Source organism: Amyelois transitella, chromosome 27 (genome assembly GCF_032362555.1).
Source record: "Amyelois transitella isolate CPQ chromosome 27, ilAmyTran1.1, whole genome shotgun sequence".
In the NCBI taxonomy this organism is placed as follows: Eukaryota; Metazoa; Arthropoda; class Insecta; order Lepidoptera; family Pyralidae; genus Amyelois; species Amyelois transitella.
The window spans coordinates 1,585,889-1,608,803 of NC_083530.1; the positions used below are offsets into that span (position 1 = coordinate 1,585,889).

General features: G+C 38.5%; 1 protein-coding gene across 2 annotated transcripts in view; it reads right to left on the reverse strand.

Annotated features, from left to right (window-relative positions):
* Window positions 1–22,628, reverse strand: part of LOC106142149 (mitogen-activated protein kinase kinase kinase kinase 5) — a 39,320-nt gene extending 16,692 nt beyond the window's left edge. For both annotated transcript variants that reach the window (XM_060951948.1, XM_060951947.1), the window contains exons 1-9: window positions 22,370–22,628; window positions 5,170–5,373; window positions 4,384–4,490; window positions 3,657–3,795; window positions 3,181–3,253; window positions 2,788–2,978; window positions 2,298–2,405; window positions 1,719–1,881; window positions 581–700 (exon numbers count right to left, since the gene is read on the reverse strand). In XM_060951948.1, coding sequence (XP_060807931.1) covers window positions 581–700; window positions 1,719–1,881; window positions 2,298–2,405; window positions 2,788–2,978; window positions 3,181–3,253; window positions 3,657–3,795; window positions 4,384–4,490; window positions 5,170–5,373; window positions 22,370–22,480 — 1,216 coding nt within the window. In that variant the 5' untranslated portion in view covers window positions 22,481–22,628. The remainder of the gene's footprint in view (window positions 1–580; window positions 701–1,718; window positions 1,882–2,297; window positions 2,406–2,787; window positions 2,979–3,180; window positions 3,254–3,656; window positions 3,796–4,383; window positions 4,491–5,169; window positions 5,374–22,369) is intronic.
* Window positions 22,629–22,915: the final 287 nt, after the last annotated feature.

A 22,915-nucleotide genomic window follows, 5' to 3' on the forward strand; every position in this document is an offset into this window, starting at 1 on the left:
TATTTAATGTAAACAGATTATCTCTTCCTCCTGGCTATAGTCCCGGTTGCATCCTCACCACACTGGAGAGGAGCCCTTTATAGGAGTCTGCCTTTGACCATGGATCCTGGATTGGATAAGTCAGGTTTTAATACGAAGCGACTCCCGTCTGACCTCTGCAGCCTTTGCAGGGGGACCTAACCCGTATTGGATCACATAGTCACACATCCAGTTGCCTGAATGTGCAGGATCAATCACGTTGTTTTCCCTTACACTCTTTCACAAAAAAAAACTACTGAATCGATTACAATGAAGTTTGGTATGTAAGTAGTTGAAGACCAGACTTTTTATCACGGAGGATCACGCGGAATTGATTCCACGCGGACGAAGTCGCGGGCGGCCTCTTGTTAAATATAAATATACTCCCATTTACAGTTCTAGTAGTTATTAATACGATAATAAACATACTTATTTCTTAAATTTTATGGGGATCGGGTAAAACCGGGTATCCATTACTGAATTACACGCGGTCGAAGCTGCGGGCAAAAGGTATTATTATATCAATAAGAAAAAGCTTACACGAGGAGTGTTTTACACTTACCTCTCCTACCGGCGTCACCATCGCATCTATTCTCAGTGAGGTTGGCCGCGATATCGTCCGCGTCTAAATCGATGATGGGGGAATCGTCGTACGCGCCAGAACGGCGACTTCTGTCGCGGCCTATGACGGAAAAAAAATAAAAATAAAAAACTCGGTAGAAAACACTTATTACGCGTGAATATGTTCTTAAGATTGATAAGTATGTATAATTTTTTTCCTCCAAATTGTATATAAGAAGTGATGATTCTGTCGTTACCCGGACGTTTCTTCTTATTTTACTGGTTAAATTATTTACTGTTAAAAAATATCAATATTTACCAAATATAGCATAAAGGCGGGATTATTCCCAAATAAGATTATCTTCCAACTAATGCTTAAATATGGTTCAAAATTTATAAATTAAACAGGAGTAAAACAACCACTTATATATTTCGGTCTGACGGTTAAGGTACCAGACAAGTAATGCTTAAGTATAGTTTGTTTTGTACTATAGAATACGCTCAAATAAAAATGAGATATATTGATGATAGTATTTTCACATCACCCATACAAACATATACACACGCCTTTTTCTGTAAAAATAGGCACGTCTTTGATACTTAAATACTTCTTTAGCTCATACTCATATAAAGTAGGTCTAACAGAAGGTTCGGCCGAACGAGATCCAACATTAGTAAATATTTCACAAGATTTCAAGAAAAAAAACTATTTGAGGGTAATATATATTAATGATAGTGTATTTCCATCGTCCAAAATAGTGCCCAAAATTCGTCGGTATAAGGTTTAAAAACCTGACCTTTTCACTAAAACATCGCCATATTAAAGATATATGCTATTATAAACCTTTCGAAGGTTATCTGCTAAACCTGAATTTTTCATACACAAAATCACACCTTTTCCTGGAGGCAGGGACTAAATCTCTCCATTTGCCACGATCTCTTTCGCTTCATGCACATTGATAACTCTTCATGCAAGCTCAGTTTCGGGTACTCTTGACTTGACCTAAACCAGGACGTCCCTAATTTGATCGAGGTACTTTCATCTAGGCCTTCCCACTCCTACCTTTCCATCCACACTCTCCCTTATTTTCATTGCAGAACTGAATTTCTAGTAATGATTATAACTATTATGTACTTACCATCATCAACCAAAGTGACTCTGGCCCCTACATCGTCATCAATCAATGTTGTAGGTCTAACGGGGGCTTCGGCCAAACTGCGTGGTCTGGCGTGATCGGGCGGCACGCGGCGGCCGCGCCCCGTGTGGCGGGACGCGATGCGCTGCGGCACGTTGGACACCGCCTAACATTACAGTACATTACAAATCAAACATTAAGACATTTTATTACTAGACTTTAGGTCGAGCGATTGCTAATGTGAAAATTACAAACGAAAGTAGTTTTTGTCAGTCTCTGTGTTTCTGTCCCAAATATCCTTAAAATCAGTGCAGAAGGTTTCGTCTTAAATTTTAAATAATTTTAATCGTAGTTTTGCCTTGTGATTACCGACACTTCCTTGTCCTTTCCATGGATGTCGTAAAAGGCGACAAAGGCAAATGCCAATAAACTAAGGATTCTTCTTTTAGGCGATGGCCTACCAACCTGTCACAATTTGAATCCCAATTCCATACAGATGAAGTTAGCCTTCCAGTCTTTTCAAGCCTGTTGACTCTGTTAATCCCGCAAAGCATATAGACGTGGTTATATGTATGTACTCACAGCATCATCGTCCTCTTGGCTGTTACAATGGCTGGGTGGATTCGAGTATTTTTGTAATAGTTCTATCGCTAATCTCTTGCTCATATCTTGTTGAAAGAAGAACGGGTGCTGTGGACAAAAGAAAAATTAAGAGAATATAAATTTTTGTCGGTCTGATTGGTACAGTGGTAGTTTTCTCGCCTCTGCAGGTCTCGGATTCGATTCCTCGAGTGGAATAGAATCGCACGATAAAGCACTATCAATGTATGTATTTGTAATAAAATATAGGTCAATTTCAAGTAAGAGGAATATCAGGATCATCTCTCCCTCTCTTTTAATTGGGACATTTTGAATCCCTCTTGGAAATAATTGCATGACGTAAACGGGTATATTTTATCAAGTTAAGACTCTTGAGCTTCATTTTTCTGCCAAAGTTAAGACTTGACAGACTTATCTTTGGCACGCGGCACTTGAAACTAACATAAACTAAGGAAAACATTGATATAATTACCTGTAACAGTTTATCAGCCGTAGGTCTCTTCTTCGGGTTCTTCGTCAGCGCCAGCTTCAAGAACGAGTGGAACACCTGCGACCACCTCTCCCTCTCTTTCAGCTGTGGCGGTTTGAATCCCGACTTGGACATGAGGAAGAGAACTCTCATCGGGTGCAGTTCGAACATTGGCGGTTGGAGTTCTGCTAGTTCTGAAATTAGAACAGATTTATATCACTTTACGGGGCAGACAAGGCCAAAAGAAGAGAAGGCCAATTCGTACTTTGAAAAAAAAAGTGGCGAAATTTCATTGATATCAGTGTATAAACGTTTAAAAAAAATGAAAGTACTTGGCATAAAAACACACCCAAGGGTGACTTAAATGGTACAAATGAAAATTATAAATTAAATTACCAATAGCCGTTATCCCACACGCCCATATATCACAGAGTTGATTGTAACCACCTTTCCTCTCTACCGCTGCCACCTGTAATCAAGGAAAAAGTATATTTTCAATCTTATTTCGTCATATTGAAATCATTATTTTTATATACATTCATATTTTTAATGACAGTGCCGTGTGGTTCCCGGCACCAATACAAAAAAGAATAGGACCACTCCATTTCTTTCCCATGGATGTCGTAAAAGGCGACTAAGGGATAGGCTTACTAACCTGGGATTCTTTTTTAGGCGATGGGCTAGCAACCTATCGCTATTTGAATCTCAATTCTATCATTAAGCCAAATAGCTGAACGTGGCCATTCAGTCTTTTCAAGACTGTTGGCTCTGTCTAGCCCACAAGGGATATAGACGTGACCATATGTATGTATGTATGTTTTTAATGACACACATATATGAATAAAAAAAAATTTAATAGATTATATCGTTACCTCAGGGGCCATCCAATATGGCGTTCCAATGAATGATTTCCTCTTATTTATTGTCGCCGTTATCTGAGCGGAGACACCGAAATCGGCCAGTTTCACATCGCCGCACTCTGTTAGCAGTATGTTCGCGCCTTTGATGTCCCTGTTAAGAAAATAAAATGAAAAAAAAAACACACACACACTATTAATGACTAGCTGTGCCCGCGACTTCGTCCGCGTGGAATAGTTATTTTAGGCATCTTTGAAGCCGTCAAGGATGAATAACGTTCTTGTTTTTTTTGTCATTTTCATTATTTCTTCGCTTTTAAAAGTTGCAGCATGATGTTATATAGCCTAAAGCCTTCCTCGGTAAATGGTTTATTCAACACAAATTTTTTGAATTCGAACCAAAAGTTCCCGAGATAAGCGTGTTCAAACAAACAAACAAACTCTTCAGCTTTATAATATTAGCATAGATGAGAAAATAAATAGATTTTTATATTTTTGTATCAAATAAACTCATCATGGACTGATTTACACGAAACTTGGCCCAGGCCTAGAATTGATCTTTGGGAGTGACACAGGCTTTACCCTTTTTCCACGGGAGCGAAGCCCCGCGCAAAAGCTGGTATTAAATTATATATTTTTATAGGATAACGACTGAAGTCGGACTCTGGGCCGTTCCCTAAGGAGCATACAAACGCGACTGACGTCATTACGATGATGATTAACAGTTTTCAAACCAACTTACCGATGCATTTTCCCCATACTGTGAAGATAGGATAGTCCAGTTAAGGTCTCCCGGCACATATAAGCGATCTGGACCTCTGTCAACGGGCCCGTCACGTGGTATATGTCCTAGAACATACGATGGAACAAATTTATATCCAATATAGCTGTGCCCGCGACTTCGTTCGCGTGGAATAGTTATTTTGGGCATCATTGAAGCCCTCAAGGATGAATAATTTTTCCCGTTTTTTTTTCACATTTGCCATTATTTCTTCGCTCCTAATAGTTACAGCGTGATGTTATATAGCCTAAAGCCTTCATCGATAAATGGTCTATTCAACACAAAAATAATTTTTCAATTCGAACCAGTAGTTCCTGAGATTAGCGCGTTCACACAAACAAACTCTTATGCTTTATAATATTAGTATAGATGGGTTAGGTTCCCTTAGAGCATGGTGGTAGAATCGGTAAGGTGCGTGATGCGCATAAAGGCACAGGTTCGAATCCCATCTCGGCCATGAACCAATGACTATTTCCGAAAGTAGGTACATTAGTTTAAAAACTAACGGATGCTCTTACGGTGTGGGAAAACATCGTGGGGAAACCTGCACATTCAGAAAACGTGTAACCGTAATCGATCCAATACGTGTTCCCCTGCAAAGGTTGCGGAGGTCAGACGGGAGTCGCTTCATGTAAAAACCTGACTCACCCAATCCAGGATCCATGGTCAAAGGCACACCCCGGGCTCCTCTCCAGAGTGGTGAGGATGCAACCGGGACCAATGTCGCGAGGAAGAAGTGACAGTTACCTGCAAACTCCCCCCACCACAATACTCCATAGAGATCCATAGTTTGTCTCTCCTGAGGTAAGAGCCGTAATACGCGACTATGTTTGGATGCCTGCAGTCCTTCATCATCAGAATCTCCTGCTGGATGATGGCGAAGTCTTCACCAGGCTCCAATTTGATCACCTTGATGGCGGCAAGCTCACCGTTACCGTTGAGCCTTTTTGCCTGAAATAAAGAGAGATAAAAGAGATTAGATTACTTATCTATAAATTCTATCTGTCTATTCTAATAAATTCATTCATTCATCCATATAGTCACTTCTATATCTCTTGCGGAATACAGAGCCAACAGTCATGAAAAGAATAAATTCATTTATTCATTCATATATCCTTTGCGGGGTAGACAGACAGAGAACAGTCTTGAAAAGACTGAAAGGCCACGTTCAGCTGTATGGCCTTATGATAGAATTGAGATTCAAATAGTGACAGATTGCCAGCCTATCGCCTACAAGAATCCCAAGGTTTATTAAGGGCATATAGCCCTTAATCGCCTTTTACGACATCCATTGCAAAAAGATGGATTGGTCCTATTCTTTATTTTATTAATGCCGGGAACCAGACGATAGTTGAAAAAATTAGTACAAATTACGCGTATCAAATGCGAGTACCTTCTTTCGACACCAGCAATAAAGGGGTCAATGAATTGTTATTTATAATGGCCGACAACCTCATTAGATGAGTCAGTTTTGGTTTTCATACCATTGGTAACAACTGTATGTGTAACCATGATCGATCCAACACGGGTTAGGTTCCCCTGCAAAGGTTGCGGAGGTCAGACGGGAGTCGGTTCGTGTAAAAACCTGACTCACCCAATCCAGGGTCCATGGACAAATGCATACCCCGGTGTCCTCTTCAGAGTGGTGAGGATACATCGCCAGGAGGGAGAAGAAGTACATACATACATATAGTCACGTCTATATCCCTTGCGGGCTAGACAGAGCCAACAGTCTTGAAAAGACTGACAGGCCACGTTCAGCTTTTTGCTCGATGATAGAATTGAGATTCAAATAGTGACAGGTTGCTAGCCCATTGCCTTAAAGAAGAATCCCAAGTTTATAAGCCTATCTCTTAGTCGCCATTTACGACATCCATGGGAACGAGATGGAGTGGTCCTATTCTTTTTTTATATTGATGCCGGGAACCACACAGCAGGGCGAAGAAGTGTTTGTTTTTATACTGTAATTCTGTGAAAGGTTAACCGTATATTTGGTCGGCATTGTTTTTGCAATAATTTGAACTTGGCTTGGCGTAGTTCTTAACAGTGCCGTGTGATTCCCGGATCTATCGAATGGGACCACTACATCTCTCTCCCATGGAAGTCGTAAAAGGCGACTTAGGGAAATACTAATAAACTCTGTATTACACTGATAGTATCACTACTTTTTAACGAAAAAGTAAATTAAGATTAGAATTATTTTACAAAGTAATAAAACATTTGTTTTCCATTTCATATAAAATTTACGTGTAAACGTTTTGGCATAATCATCATTTCGCATAACTCATTACATGTTATACTATATTCATAAACAATTATTTTACTTTCTTTCTTTATGCTAAACGATATGGTTATGTCAAAAAAACGTTACGCGATCTTCAATCAAAAATTATACCATTAAAATTTATGTACCTAGACGTTACACCCCACTCAATATAATTTTATTCAAGACATGCGCTTCTATGTCCTATTAAAGTGAACGTCAATGTGTATTATTAAACACAGGTCACGTTTCATAATACAGTTACCAAAATTCGGACACGGAAGGGGATTCCGTCCATCCGAATGAAGTTTGCGGAATGGGAATTCCGCACACAATGCAATAATTCGATTAACAACACGTCACAGTTATACAATGTGTAACGGAAAGGGGGTTATCATATTGAGTACACCAAACGAGTTACCGGTAACAAACAGCCTGGTGCCACGCAAAACCCTAAAAGTAAATTTTTTATTTTGAAATTTTTATTTTTTACAGCCGATTTTATTTTATTTTATGTTATTTTATTAAAACTTGCACAACACTACAGCAGTAAACAGCTGTGAGGTCAATAGCATCTTAACGATCACACCCATTGGCCCACTGGCCTAATGTCGACGCCACCCGTCTGTACTCCTGGTACTTTAAAATAGTATTTTAGAGCCAGGGTTCCGGATATCTTTTTTTTTTTTGTTTTTCTTAACTAAGTGTTCCTGCTTTTTTCTTTACTTTTTACTATTTAGCTGACGAGTCCCACCTGCGAAACTTGATTTTTTACTTTATCTCATTAAAATTACAACTTTACACTGAAGGCTGTTTGAATATCAGTGTTTCATATGACTCTTCAATCTCATGGCAAAAAAGAAAACTGACTAACAGTTTCTCATCAATTATTTTAGCAGATTAATTGTAGCAACTTAAATACCGGACTGGCGTTTTTACAGTAATAAAGTAAAAGTAAAACAACGAACTAAGCGTACTGAATAATATCAATGTAGTAGTTACCAGAGAACGTGTTTGTAACATTATGAAAAACTTAAATATGAAAGAAATATTTTTTAAAGAAATAATAATTAAAAAGAGAAATAATCAAACTATTATTGAATCACAAAATCCGAGCAAACTATTGTTGTTGGTTTTAACTAAAATTTTCCAAATGAACCCTGAAATAGGCGTGACTTTTCTTTGCAAGGAGCAAAGAGCAAGGTCGATTAATAATGTATTAAAATGGTTCCGGATATTTTAAGAAATTTTCTATTACGAACGAAATTCTTTTTCATATTTTAAGAAGCCGATTAACGAATATCGTCATAAATTAATAAAACTATTACTAATGATCTAGTACTTAAATGACGTTTACATAGGTTGTTAAAAGTCCGGGAAGAAAGAAATGTTCGTGAAGGGAAACATGTTTTCTTTTAAGTCTCTGATCCTTGCGGACGTCAGACGGCAGTCTCTCTGCGTCATCTGCATCAACAACACTGCTCTTTTTTGCATCATGGGTAAAAACATCTCCGAATAAAATAAAGGAATTAATCATTTAGCTACCAGGATTTCATGGATACGCAAGAGGTTTAATTTATCTACTTAAAAATAAATGAAAACGGGCCCCTAATTTACCAAAACGAGAAGGCAAGACTAGATAGAGTACTTGTCTCTCGTTCTTAAATTCGACTAATTCAAGGTCAATATTCAAATTTGAGAGTGTGTGTGTGCGCAGTCAATGGGTTCACTGTCTAGTACACTAAGCGCCGACCAATGGCGCTACGCCGCGAGACAGGTGATGTACACGTATCCTTTCTTCCGCTTTAGGGTAAGTGAGGGTAAAATGATGATCCCACCTGATTATTTACGTTTGTGATTAGTAAACTTTTACTTTGTTTAATTTTATCGCCACATTCATAAAAAAGTTGTCAACATTTAGTCAACCTAGGAAACACGTTTTGTACATGCCACTTTTTCCTATTGGTAAGAGTGGTAGTAAGTATGGTAAAATTTTGAAATCAAATAATACTGTTTTTAACCCGTTTATTATGGTAAAATTAATAAGATATTGAATCAAAGGGACAAAACATATTTGTACTAAAATAATTTTATTTCACCTTTGTTTACAAAAATAGCCGGTTAACGTGACCGTGGTCGACTTTGCCCGTGTCTCCCCTGTACTAGGATGCCAGAATCGGGAAGCGGAAATGTACAATTATTTGAGAAGTCAATCAGTCGTTCGCTATCCATATGCGTGACAACCAGTGCTGCCATTTTAACGCTTTGGGCGCTAGATCTAGCGCTTTTTTATGTGTTTGGTGCGCTTTACAGAATTATGGCACCTAGCGGATAATCTGGTGTTTTTTTTAATTTACATCATGACATATTAAAAAACTCTATGGCTCTATCAGCATCAGTTATTTTAAAGCCTAATAGAGTGTTTTTTTGTTTGTTTGCTTTATTTCATTCAAGAAAAATTGTTCTTTTAGCGCGATATCTAGCGCTTTTTTAAAGCACAATTTCCAAGAAATCGAGCGCTTTTTTACATCTTACAGCGCTCAATCGGATTTTTGGTCTGGCAGCACTGATGACAACATTGTTTGTGTTTGTGTTTTGACTTTTTCGTACACGTGTTCTCTTTCGTGATTTCTTTGAGTAATTCAGAATATTATTACGACTACAATGAACATTATTGGTCGCATACCTAGCTACCAATCCACATGTTTTTACGGAGTCATCTTTCCAGTACCAGTGGCGGATAAATGTGTTGGCTGGATGCTGGAATAGTCGGAGATGTTGTCGTTGAACCATATTTTTTGCCTAACAGCCTAAATTTCCTAGAAAATTACTTAAATGAGGAACAGTAATGCCAGTGAGAAGTTACGTGGATATCGTGATGGAAAACAACCTAATATTCCAACATGGTGGCGCTCCAGCTCACTTCGCTCGTGATGAGCGCAGCCACCTCAATGCCCGGTTCCCGGAATGGATTGGACGAGGAGGACGTATCGCATTGCCTCCGCGGTCTCCAGAACTCACACCACTTGACTTTTTTTCTGGGGATACATTAAAAATAAAGTGTATGCGTCGGATTCCCCTTCGAGCGAAGAAATGGTTGCCCGCATCAAACCGCATGCGATACTGTAACGCCAGGAATGCTTCGCAATGTCTGGGTTTCCATTTACCGGAGAGCTGACTTGTGCATCCAAGGAGGTCGACGTTTTGAACCCTTTCTTTGAAAGGTATGTAGGTTTTCAATCTTTCTTTGACTTAGTTACCAATTTATTTTGTAATGTAGGTAATTATTTATTAGCTTGCATGAAGAGTTATGAATGTGGATGAAGCGAAGGAAGTATGCAGAGATCGTGGAAAGATGTAGTCTCTGTCTATCCCTCCGGGAAAAAGTCGTGGTTTTATGTATGTAGGTAATTATTATTTCTTTTGCATTTCATGCGAATATTTTCAAATCGATTGAATGTCTTAAACGACGTACCTCTGTCAAAGCAAAATGATTCTTATTGATTAAGTAAACGAGTCGGATTCTGCCAGTCATCTCGTTGGTTGACACACGTATTTTCGTCAAATCGCGATATTTATTGTTTTCCTTATTTGTTCTCTTCCCATTTCATCCTTTACTCGGTTGTGGATACAGAACACAATAAGGTAAGTAAGTTATTTAGTTGTAATTCGCACCTACTCCATCACTCCGTGATGGAGTTGGGTGACGAAGAAGGCCCCCCAGACTGGGGAGGTACGAGTTCTTCTTCCAGGAAGAAATCCTCTACGCCTCGCCCTTCTAAGCGACCTGCCGAATCTGCAATAGAATCGGAACCAAAAAAAACTTCTCCCCCATCGGACTCAATCCAATCTGTTTTTCATCGTCCGGGTTTTGAACCGGACTCTATCATTAAATATACCGACGAAGACGATGCTCCGTTTATCGTATATGTTACGAGGATGGAACCTGATCCTTCTGCGGGTCTATCTATTAAGCTGCTTAAATTTGCTCAATTTCTGCATCAAAATTCTGTCAGTGGTATCAAATCTGGGGGACTTAAACTCATGGGCAGGAACAAAATTTCAATCGAATTTACAGATAGGGACTCTGCCAATTCTTTTTTAGAAAATCCTTTAATCCCAAATAATAAATATACTGCGTCTGTCCCGAGATTCAATATCTCTCGCATGGGAGTTGTTAGAGATATCCCTACGGACTGGACTCTTGAAGAATTAATTAATAATATTTCTGTTCCGCCCAACTGTGGTCAGGTAGTAATGGCCAGACGTCTTAACTCCAAATCAAAGAAACCTGACTCCTCCGTTTCCTGGTTCCCAACCACTACTGTTGTCCTTACTTTCCGTGGACATGTCCTCCCGGAAAGAGTTTTTTGTTTCCATACCTCTCTCCCTGTATCAGTCTACCTCCTCCCCACAATCCAATGTAGGAACTGCTGTAAATTTGGTCATATCAGCAAACAGTGCCGCTCCAAACCACGCTGCTATAGGTGTGGCCAATTCCAACACTCAGGTGATTCATGCTCCTCAGATGTTCCTTTATTATGTTTATTCTGCGGGAATTCCCATCTTGCTACTGACCCATCCTGCCCCGAACATATTAGGCAGAAACAAATAAAAGTTATCATGGCAAACGATAACATTAGTTACTCTGAGGCAGCAATGAAAATTCCTCAAAAACGTTCTTTTTCACAAGTTGCTGCTGCAGATACCCCTGCTTCCTCCCAATTCTACTCCTCCCAATCTCCAGTCTCCTCTCCACAACGCCCACCAAACCCTCCCCGCTCTTCAGCCCCCAATCTGTCTTCCTCTTACAAAAAAACGATTACAATTTCCCCTAAAACCAGACCAGAGCTTGGTAAGTCTTATGACATTCAGGCTCTCAGAGAAATTACCGCAACTCCAAAATCTTCCCTTCCCAATGGTTGTGCGTGTTCTTGCCAACACCAGGACCCTTCCACTGCTTTATCTCCAAATGATAACCTATTTGAGATTTTAGCAGACGCCCTTATCCAATTTTTATCACGAGATGTTGATATGTTACCGCCCAATACCATTTCTCGTCTTCAACAAATAATCGTTCCCATCCTTTCCAAACATAATGGACCAAGTTCTTCTTCAGTGGAATACTAGGAGTGTATCCAAAAAGAAACCTGATTTAGTCTTCTTAATCAATAGATACAATCCCATTATAGTTGCCATTGCTGAAACGTGCCTTAAACGCACGTCTCACTTCCATATCCCACACTACTCTTGTTTTCGAGATGATAGAGATGATGGTTGGGCAGGCTGCGCTTTGTTAGTCTCTCAATCCATCACCTTCACTCAAGTTCCTATTCCCCCTCACAGCTCTTCCTTCCATGTTGTTGCTGTGAGAGCCTTAGAAATATCCTTTGTTTCTGTTTACCTCCCTCACCCTCACCACTCTATTGTCCTGGAACTACAGTCTATTCTATCTTCTATCCCTACTCCCCTTATCATATTAGGTGACTTTAACATACGTAGCACCCTCTGGGGCTGCCCCTTTGACGATTCAATTTTTCCTGTCTTTCTTGATCTTCTTGACAACATAAACCTTTGCACTTTAAATGATGGCTCTATCACCCGCCGGTCTCCTCCGTCCCAAAATGCCAGTATCCCAGACCTTACCCTAACATCCCCCCAACTTGCTCCTCTATTGCTTTGGCGGGTCTTACCTACTTCTTATGGTAGTGATCATTTTCCAGTCCTTACCACACTAATTAAATCCATTTCCAAGGTTTCGCCCCTTCCTCCTCTTCTTAAATACAAAACCGAAAAGGCAGACTGGGACAAGTTCTCAACTTGCCTCAAGGTTCTTACTTCCTCCCTTCCCTCTCCCTCTAGCCAAAACTTTTTACAGGTGTATGAAGAGTTCATATCTGCTGTTATTTCTGCTGCAGATGAATCAATCCCAATTAAAAATGCTTCACACAACAAAATTCCCTCCCCTCCATGGTGGGACTCTGAATGCTCCGAATTTATCAGGAAAAGAAACAAAGCTGAGAAAGATTTTAATAGTGACCCCACCTTGACAAATTATCTACTTGTTCGTAAAACAATGGCACAGACTAAGCGTCTATTGTCTCAAAAAAAACACCTTGGCTGGAAGTCCTTTTGTGAGTCCATTTCCCCCAAATCCTCTCTTTCAAGTGTCTGGAAGAAAATTAAATCTTTTAGAAGAGCCACAGCTTATCAAGACTCCTCTTCTAATGACACTTCACCTTGGCTCAATGATTTTATAAATAGACTTTCCCCTCTAACCGCTCCTGCTTTGGACGAACTTCCATACTCCTCATATAACTGTCCTTCCCCAACCATCCTAGATGATCCCTTCTCCCTCCAAGAATTATTATCCGCTCTGGACGGTCTCAAGGATTCCTCCCCTGGTATTGACGGCATTCCCTTTTCTTTCATTACCAACGCTCCTCTTCCTTCCAAATTATACCTCCTGTCCATTTTAAATCATATCTTCCTGTCTGGGTCTGTCCCAGAATCATGGAAGAACCAAATTATTATTCCCATTCTTAAACCAGGGAGGAACCCTCTAGACCCCCTCAGCTATAGACCCATTGCCCTCTCATCGGTAATACATAAAATTATGGAACACCTCATCAAAAATCGATTAGAATGGTTTATTGAATCAAAGGGCATACTTCCAAATACTCAATTTGGCTTTAGAAGAGGTATGGGAACTCTGGACAGCCTGAGCATCCTGGTCTCCCATATAAGAGTGGCATTCTCTAAAAACGAACATGTGGTAGGCGTTTTTCTTGACATAACTTCAGCATATGATAACGTTCAACTTCCTATTCTCAGGCAAAAATTGCATAAGCTGAGTATTCCAGTGAGGCTGATTAATATCATGTGTAATATGCTCATGGATCGTCACATAATTGTCCGTTTGCAGGGTTCTCTTCTTCCCCCTCGCTCTGTTTGGAAGGGTCTTCCACAGGGCTCTGTACTTAGTCCCATATTGTATAATTTATATACTTCTGACCTAGATCAGTCTGTCAATTGCTTTTGCAATATTCTTCAATATGCTGATGATATAGTTCTTTTCGCTTCTTCGGACTCCTTTGATGACATTAGCCGTCGTTTAAATTCAGCTCTTTTTTACCTCAACACCTGGTTAGAAGACCATGGATTATCTATCTCCCCGCTTAAATCAAACTGTGTCGTCTTTACTCGGAAGAGATCTTTGCCCCTATTAACTATTTCGATTAATAATGAAACTATCCCTCAAAAAGACAGTTGTAAATTTTTAGGAATTACCTTAGACTCCAAACTAACAGGTGTTACTCACTTAAACCATGTTGTCCAAAAAGCTGAAAAGGGAGTTAATGTCATGAGGTCTCTCTCTGGGGTCCGCTGGGGCTCCCACCCCTATAGTCAAAAATTAATTTATAATGCCCTTGTACGTAGCCATTTTGACTACGGTGCCTTCTTATTAGAACCATGCAACAAATTAGCTTTGGCGAAATTAGACAAAATTCAACATAAATGTCTCAGAATTATAACCGGTGCTATGAAATCTTCTCCAACAAATGCCCTTCAGGTTGAATGTTTGGATCCTCCTCTTGTATTAAGGAGACAATTTTTAGCTGATAGATTTCTTTACAAAACAATCCAATTATTTTCTCATCCCTTATTAGAAATACTTAACTCTCTATCAGACTATTATCATACCTCTTCTTATTGGGTTAACAAAGATCACCCCCCTTTGGTTAAAAGCTTCGATAAAATAGATAACCTTCCCCACCCAGTTGCCCAATTCTCCAAAAATCCTATCTTTGATATTGACTTCCACCCTCTCATCTTCCAACCTAATGTTCTTCTAAACATAGGACTATCCAAGAATCTTCCTGGTGCTGATAGGATATTCAACCGGATCATTTGTGAGAAATGGTCTGATTGGACCCTCATTTTTACAGATGCTTCCAAATTATCTCAGGACTCTAATGTTGGTGCAGCAGTTTGGATACCTAAATTCAATCTTTTACTAAGTTTTAAATATCTTTCACAATCCTCTATATTTACTGGAGAATCCATTGCTCTCTTTGAAGCTGTTCAATTTGTTTTATCTCACAATTTGGACAAATCACTTATCCTCTCAGACTCTTTGAGCTGCCTCCAAGATATTTTGAAACGACCCTTCCATGCAAAGGATAACTTTCCAATTACCCTGAAAATAAGAGAAACCTTATATAAATGTCAGTCTTCCAGTATTAATGTAGTTATTGCTTGGATTCCAAGCCATTCAGGAATCAAGGGTAATGAAACAGTAGATATGTGGGCTAAACAAGCTTCTACTTCAGGTTCTGACTGCCACAAATTTCATTACTCTCGAGACCTTAGACTTCTGGCTAAACCACAATTAATGACTAATTGGAATAGACAATGGCAACATTCTCGTCAGCAAAAAGGTGTCTGGTATGGAAATATCCAACCAAACTTACCCAAAGTCCCTTGGTTCTTCCGGCATCGAAACTTGGAGAAGTGGGTAACGTCGGTTATTATCCGAATGCGACTTGGTCATGTATGTATCCCTGTCTTCCTCCATAAACTCCGAATTAGAGATACTTCTATCTGTGAATGTGGCCTGGATGAAGGTAGTCTTAATCACATAATTTTCAACTGCCCCAAACTTGTGGTCCATCTTCGTAACATAATTCCGTCTAACATTCCCCATCTAAATTTAGACACTAATTCATTTCTTTCTCTTGTCCACACTCGGTTCTGTTATATAATTGCAAAGTTCATAACTAAAAATAACCTAAAACTATAGTTCCCATTACAAATTTATTTATTTTTTTTAACTTCCGAAATCTCCCTATTAAGTATATCCCTTGTTTTGCACAACTTTTATACCTTACACACTCACTACACATTATAATCATTAACTTGTCTTCTCTTTTACTAACAATACCTACTTGTTGTGTTTGTCTTTTTGTGTTTGTACATTTGTTAACCTTCTCCTTTCAGATTGTATACCGTCCATTTTTGTAACTTCGTGTCTCTTCAAACCATGACATTGGCAGAATCACCGAAAGTCCGGTGGAAGCCATAATATAGAAAAGAAAGAAAAGAAAGAAAAAGTAAACGAGTCTTATTTGTTTGTTTTAGAATCTTCGTCAAACGTTCGCCGCCTTGCCGCGATCTCTTTGACGGCGCCGACAAAGCGGCTACCTACGACTTAGGTCGCCGACGGTACCAGGAGAAAATGACGAGTGAGGAGTTAAGTGTTTTAGTGTACATCGATAGTGTCTTAGTGTGTGTGTTGTTTTGAATTGGGGATGTTGACCCGATAGTGATTTGCCACGTTTGTTTACATTTAAATAAATACATTTTATTGCGAAATTTTATTGACATGCATTTATGAACATGGTGATAAGGACCAGCAGTAGCAGTAGGAAGAATCTATTTAAGGTATAGTATCCACCCACTTTTTATGATAACCCCCTTTCCGTTACACCTTGTAGAAGCGAAACTTGTAGATTGTTTCAATTTTTTTTTAATATCTTTACTAATATTATTTTTTGTGTTGGTGCCGGGAACCACACAAAAAAGAATAGGATCACTCTATTTCTTTCCCATGGATGTCGTAAAAGGCGACTAAGGGATAGGCTTACATACTTGTGATTCTTTTTTTAGGCGATGGGCTAGCAACCTGTCACTATTTGGATCTCCATTCCATCATTAAGCCGAGCAGCTGAATGTGGCCACTCAGTCTTTTCGGGACTATTGGCTCTGTCTACCCTGTAAGGGATATAGACGTGACTATGACTATATGTACTATACCTACTAATATTATAAAGCTGAAGAGTTTGTTTGTTTGAACACGCTAACCTCATAATACTGCGCCGACCCCACGTAGAAAGTGAGAAGAGGTAACAAAGACAAAGAAGAAGAGTCACATAACAAAACATACGATCAAGAGGCGAGGCATTACCTGACTTACTCACTCCCGTGTCAAGTACAAAATTACCGTGCAAATGTTAAAGTCGGCGACCCTATAAATTAAGGAGTGCGGTTTCCGTTTGTCTGTCTGTCTGTCTGTAAATTGGCGGGACAAAGGACTCGAGTCAGGTTATTAGCCGATTGCTCAGAAAACGATCAACTTTGACCATGGCTTCTAGCTTCTAAAATATCATGAAAGTCATCTCTCACATAACATATAATAACGCCTATATCCCTTGCGGGGTAAGCAGAGCCAACAGTCTTGAAAAGACTGAATGGCCACGTTCAGCTCTATAGCAAAATTATATAATTGAGATTCAAATAGTGACAGGTCGCTAGCCCATCGCCTAAAAGGAGAATCCCACGAACGCAAGCCTATCCCTTAGTCGCCTGTGTAAATGGGAGTACATTTACATTAAACTAGAGGCCGCCCGCGACCTCGTCCGCGTGGAATCAATCCCGCGGGAACTGCGGGATAAAAAGCGTAGCGTAAATGTTATTCTGAGTCTTCAGCTACCTACACAACATCCATAATGACATCCTGACATACTCACAAACTTTCGCATTTATAATATTAGTAGGATATCAGCAGAGCCTATGCTCAAGCTATTAAGCTTAAACAAAGCTCGAACAAGCTCCATCTCGTCCGCTATCGTCGACCATTGACCTAATTTGTGTCCACTTGTTCACCCCCCGTCTCGTAAGGCTATTTTTGGCCCGTAAATGCATTATAGTTTAACCGACTGCGCAGCAAAAGAAGTACCGTATAAATATAGTATAGTAGCAGAACAAGTAAAAAAAAAGGAACAAAACTTAGCTGCATAAAACAAATACAGACAAAAATGTAAAAGTAAATATTTTATTTATTTATTTCCCTTGCGGGGTAGACAGAGCCGATCGTCTTGAAAAGACTTAAAGGGCTACGTTCAACTGTATGGTGCACTGATAGAATTAAGACTCAAATATTGACAGGTTGCTAGCTCATCGTCTACAAGAAGAATCCCAAGTTTATTAGCCATTCCCTAAGTCGCCTTGTACGAAATCCATTGGAAAGATACGAAATCCATGGGCAAGATATGGAGTAGTCCTATTCTATTAAAGTTCCCGGAACCACACGGCACAAATACATTGTAGAATAGAATAGAATTAAAAATGTAAGTTTAATATTTTCTTTTGTATCCCATGGATTCCTCTTATAATTGACTCTTAAAAATAACATTCCACAATTATTATAAACCGAATTCATTACATACATACGTACATATGGTCACGTCTATATCCCTTGCGGGATAGAAAGAGCCAACAGTCTTGAAAAGACTGAATGGCCTCGTTCAGCTATTTGGCTTAATGATAGAATTGAGATTCAAATAGTGACAGGTTGCTAACCCATCGCCTAAAAAAGAATCCCAAGTTTGTAAGCCTATCCCTTAGTCGCCTTTTACGACATCCGTGGGAAAGAGATGGAGTGGTCCTATTATTTTTTGTATAGGTGCCGGGAACCACACGGCATTCATTATAAAAGAAAAAAAAATTCATAAACATAAAACTTCATGTGGGAACATATTGTCTGTCTGTCTGTGCGTAAAAAGAAAACAATTTGAACAATCACTTGATAACCACATGTTAATGTATGTATGTATGTATACGCAGCTGGGATGTTATAACAAACGTGTAGTTTATATGAATCTCAATTCCATTATTAAGCCGATTCGAGTCTTTTCGAGACTGTTGGCTCTGTCTACTCAGTAAGAGATAAAGATGTGATAGTGAATTCAAATTCAATTTTTTTATTAATTATTATAAGATACTTCATAGCACTTAATAATTGTCATATCTTATGCTTTTGACAACATTTGTTGACGTCATATAAATTACTTAAAACTAAGTTAACTGCCGCTTCCAAAGCGTTAGTGCAGAAGAAGCGGTAACAAACTGCACTGCAGCATTTTCTTCATAGGAATGTATTTGGTTTGTAGCAGAGCATTATTATTTCTGTCCAACACATACATATATTAATATAATAAATAATAACATCTTTATCCCTTGCGGGGTAGACAAAATCATAAATGTATGGATCGTAAATGGAAAACAAAAATCCCATTGGCATTTATCCTGTCCCGGGGTCAGCCCATAACCACGATCCAAGAGTGAATTCTGTGTGTGAAGTTGAATACTTTATAACATACATACATACATATGATCACGTCTTTATCCCTTACGGGGTAGACAGAGCCAACAGTCTTGAAAAGAGTGTGGTTCCCGGCACCAATAAAAAAAAGAATAGAACCACACCATCTCGTTCCCATGGATGTCGTAAAAGGCGACTAAGGGATAGGCTTATAAACTTGGGATTCCTCTTTTAGGCGATGGGCTAGCGACCCGTCACTATTTGAATCTCAATCCTATCATTAAGCCAAACAGCTGAACGTGGCCTATGAATACTTTATAACCACCTTTAAAAAAAAAGGTTCTCAATTTCTGTAACCCCGTTTGTAAGTACTCGTAGGTATGTTAGTCCCAGATATAGATGCGGTTTTTAGGAAAATGTTTGACATACTTAGGAGAAGATTTGAAGATTTAAAAAAAAATTGACCGACTTATAAGAAGGAGGATATCGATTCGAAGCTGTTCTCTTTTTACAAAAGTTGTTACCTTAGGCCTAAAACCACCGGACTAGCAAAATATTCTTTGCTATCTCCTATACTAAAACACAAGGTCGTATTCATGCATGAGTCAGTCTAAAGTTAGTACCTACTTAGTCATTATCTACTGGGGATTATCATTGTTTAGACGCATAATAGATCTACAGGTAATTACATATACATATATTACTCGTTCATATTGGAATGGTGACTGAGGAAATGAGCACATTTATTCATTAATTCATTCATATAATCATTGCCTCCCTATATACACACTAAGAATAGGACCACTCCTTCTCTTTCCCATGGATGTCGTGAAAGGCGACAAAGGGATAGGCTTATAAACTTGGGATTCTTCTTTTAGGTGATGGGCTAGCAACCTGTCACTATTGGAATCTCAATTCTATAATCAAGCCAAAAAGCTGAACGTGGCCAATCAGTCTCTTCATGACTGTTGGCTCTGTCTACCCCATGAGGGATATAGACGTGACTATATGTATGTATGTATACCTATTGTAAAGTCTTACCTAATTCGGCTACTCAATGTTCTTGCGCAATGACCTAACCCACTTTACTTTAAATATGCATAATTATTCACCTTCATTCATAGTAATTAACATAGAATTACTTTCAGTGCACTTTAGGTGTATGTTTACTTTGTTTAGACAAAATAACTGCCAAACTGTGATACATTACCAATGTTCAGTACTACATCTATACTTATATTATAAAACTGAAGAGTTTGTTTGTTTGAACGCGCTAATCTCAGGAACTACTGGTTCGCATTGAAAAATTATTTTTGTGTTGAATAAACAATTTATCGAGGAAAGCTTTAGGCTATATAACATCACGCTGCAACTATTAGTAGCGAAGAAATAATAGAAAATGTGAAAAAAAACGGGGTAAATTATTCATCCATGAGGGCTTCAATGATTCCCAAAATAACTATTCCACGTGGACGAAGTCGCGAGCACAGCTAGTAATAATATAAAGCGAAACAGCGATAATTTTTCGCGCGATAAAAACGACATCGCGCTGCCCATGGTACGGGAGCAGAAAGGACACTGACTGACTAATTGACTGACAACATACATTCCAAATCACTGAGTCTTGAAGGTTTATATTTTGCGAATATAGTAGAGTATATACTGATATACTAGCGGCTCTGTGTCAGCTTTAGCAAGACATTCCCTTAATTTGTTTCCAGAAATTTTCGGGAATCCTTTCTTAGTGCGGACTACAAATCTATTCGCAAAATATAAACCCTCTAGACAAGCAGACAACTGCACCATTTTAAAATGTAAAATGGCTCTTAAAGACAGTTCTTTAAGAGCCATTTCACATCTTTAAATGGTGCAGTGCTGCTACGAGTATCATTAGAAAGAAATAATTACATCTAAAACAAAAGACGAAAATAATAAAATAATACAATAAATTACTAGATAATATTACAATCAACATAATGGGCTTGTATGACCAGATTTAAAATGTGGTTTATAAGTTAATAAGTGACAAATCAATAATTGCTTATTAATGTAGAAAGATAAACATCATTTTTAATTATACTATCCAAATAAGTTAATGTCTTCGTCTGCATGTATGTATGTTCTTACTTTCCAATACATACAAATTATGTTCATCGCACACATATGAAAACAGCATAGCAAAGAGCTAACAAGGAGATAAGATAAGACTGTCAGTAGCATATAATTAAGGTGGTGAATAAACAAGTGTGATGGACAAATTCAAATCCTACTCGGTACCCAAATTAATGAGTAAATCCTACTAATATTATAAATGCGAAGGTTTGTGAGTATGTCAGGACGTCAGTATGGATGTTTGTTACTCTTTCATGCAAAAACTACTGAACTGATTATGAAGAAATTTGGTATGTAGGGAGCTGAAGACCCAAAATAACATATAGGCTACTTTTTATTCCGGAGTCCCCGCAGAAATGATTCCACGCAGACGAAGTCGCGGGCAACCTCTAGTGGACATTATTTTGTTTGTTAACCAATGTTTATAAAGTAGAGAAAACATCATGAGACAGAGACTACATCTTTCTTCTTGTCGCAATCCCTGCATACTTCTTTCGCTTCATCCACATTCATAACTCTCTTCATGTAAGTTCAGCGGATTTGGCAACAGTGTGCAGTGCATCTAAAACTCAATAGGTCTCCCTTGCAAAGGATGAGGAATCCAGGGGTGTGGTCACAGGCAGACCCTCACTCCCCAGAGGTGAAGACACAACCAGGAGAACCCAGTTAGATACCATACAAAGAAACATAAAAATATGCCTCGTTTTTTTAAAAAAAAGAAGTAAGATAACAATGAGATAATAAAAATGATTAACCTATGTTCTTCTTTAAGGCAAGGGCTAGTAACATGACACTATTTGAATTTTAATTCCATCATTAGGCCATACAGCTGAATGTGGCATTTCAGTCTTTGTTAGACTACTGGTTAATTTTACCCCGTAAGGGATAAATACATGATTATATGTGTGTATTATGTGATAATATCTAATTTAATACATTTGTGAATTGGATTGGACTTCCTTATATAAGGCTCAAGTTGTTCTTCTAAAGTTAATTGTTTTGTTATGTATATTGTTTTTATGGCGAAAATAAAACTGTTTCTTTCTTCATGTAAGTATTAATTGGTCTTGCTTTCATAACATTTGAGTTTTGTTATTGTTTTTACATTCCTGGGAGCAGGAATTATTCAATATGTTTATACAGAACAAACATAGTTTCAGATGGAGCATAGAAGCACTACATGTGTTATTAAAATTATTTGGGCGTGATCTATCAAGTTTTTCGACGAAACCTTTTCATTTTCGTGTCAATTAAATGAATTAGTATCAGGAGTATATCTTAATGCACTAATTTCAATGCTGGAATAGAAAACAAAGAAACAAAAAGGAAATATGCACATTTTCTCCAAATTGATTGTGGAGAAATTAGCTTCGAATCTTTACGTGTTTTAACCTTGTGCGGTATGAATCATCGTGTAACGGTATAATTAAAGTGGAAGATGAGGATTAAAGTGTAGAAATGACCCATACCTTGTAGACATCGCCATAGGTCCCAGATCCAATTCTTTGGACAAGTTCGTACTCATCTTGGGGATTTCTCCTTGATATATCCGAGCTAAGAACACCTCCACTATGCGCCATAATCACTAATTAACACTATCCTAATATTTATTTACACTTTCATCTCATTATTCACATAATTATTACCACAGAACGTCGACAAATTGGCTGTATTTTTTTTATATCACAAAAAACTCGACATCTCCCATTGCCACTGACATCTGCCACACTGCCATTCGATGTTGCCATGCCAAAATATTATTTAAAAGTGGTAGTTTTTTTTTAAACCACCTACATGACTAATTGTAATGTTTAAAAAGCGCCATCTATTGTCGAGAAGATTAAATATTTCTGAAATGCAATGGATATGGAAGTTTATTTAAGCGACATCTGGTGTTCAATTACCAACCTCGCTTCTACGGATTTTCTTGCTTAGGTAGGTAGTATTAGAACTTCATCACTTCATATTCCACTTCCATTATATGTCGCATCATTTTATTCCACTGATATACACGT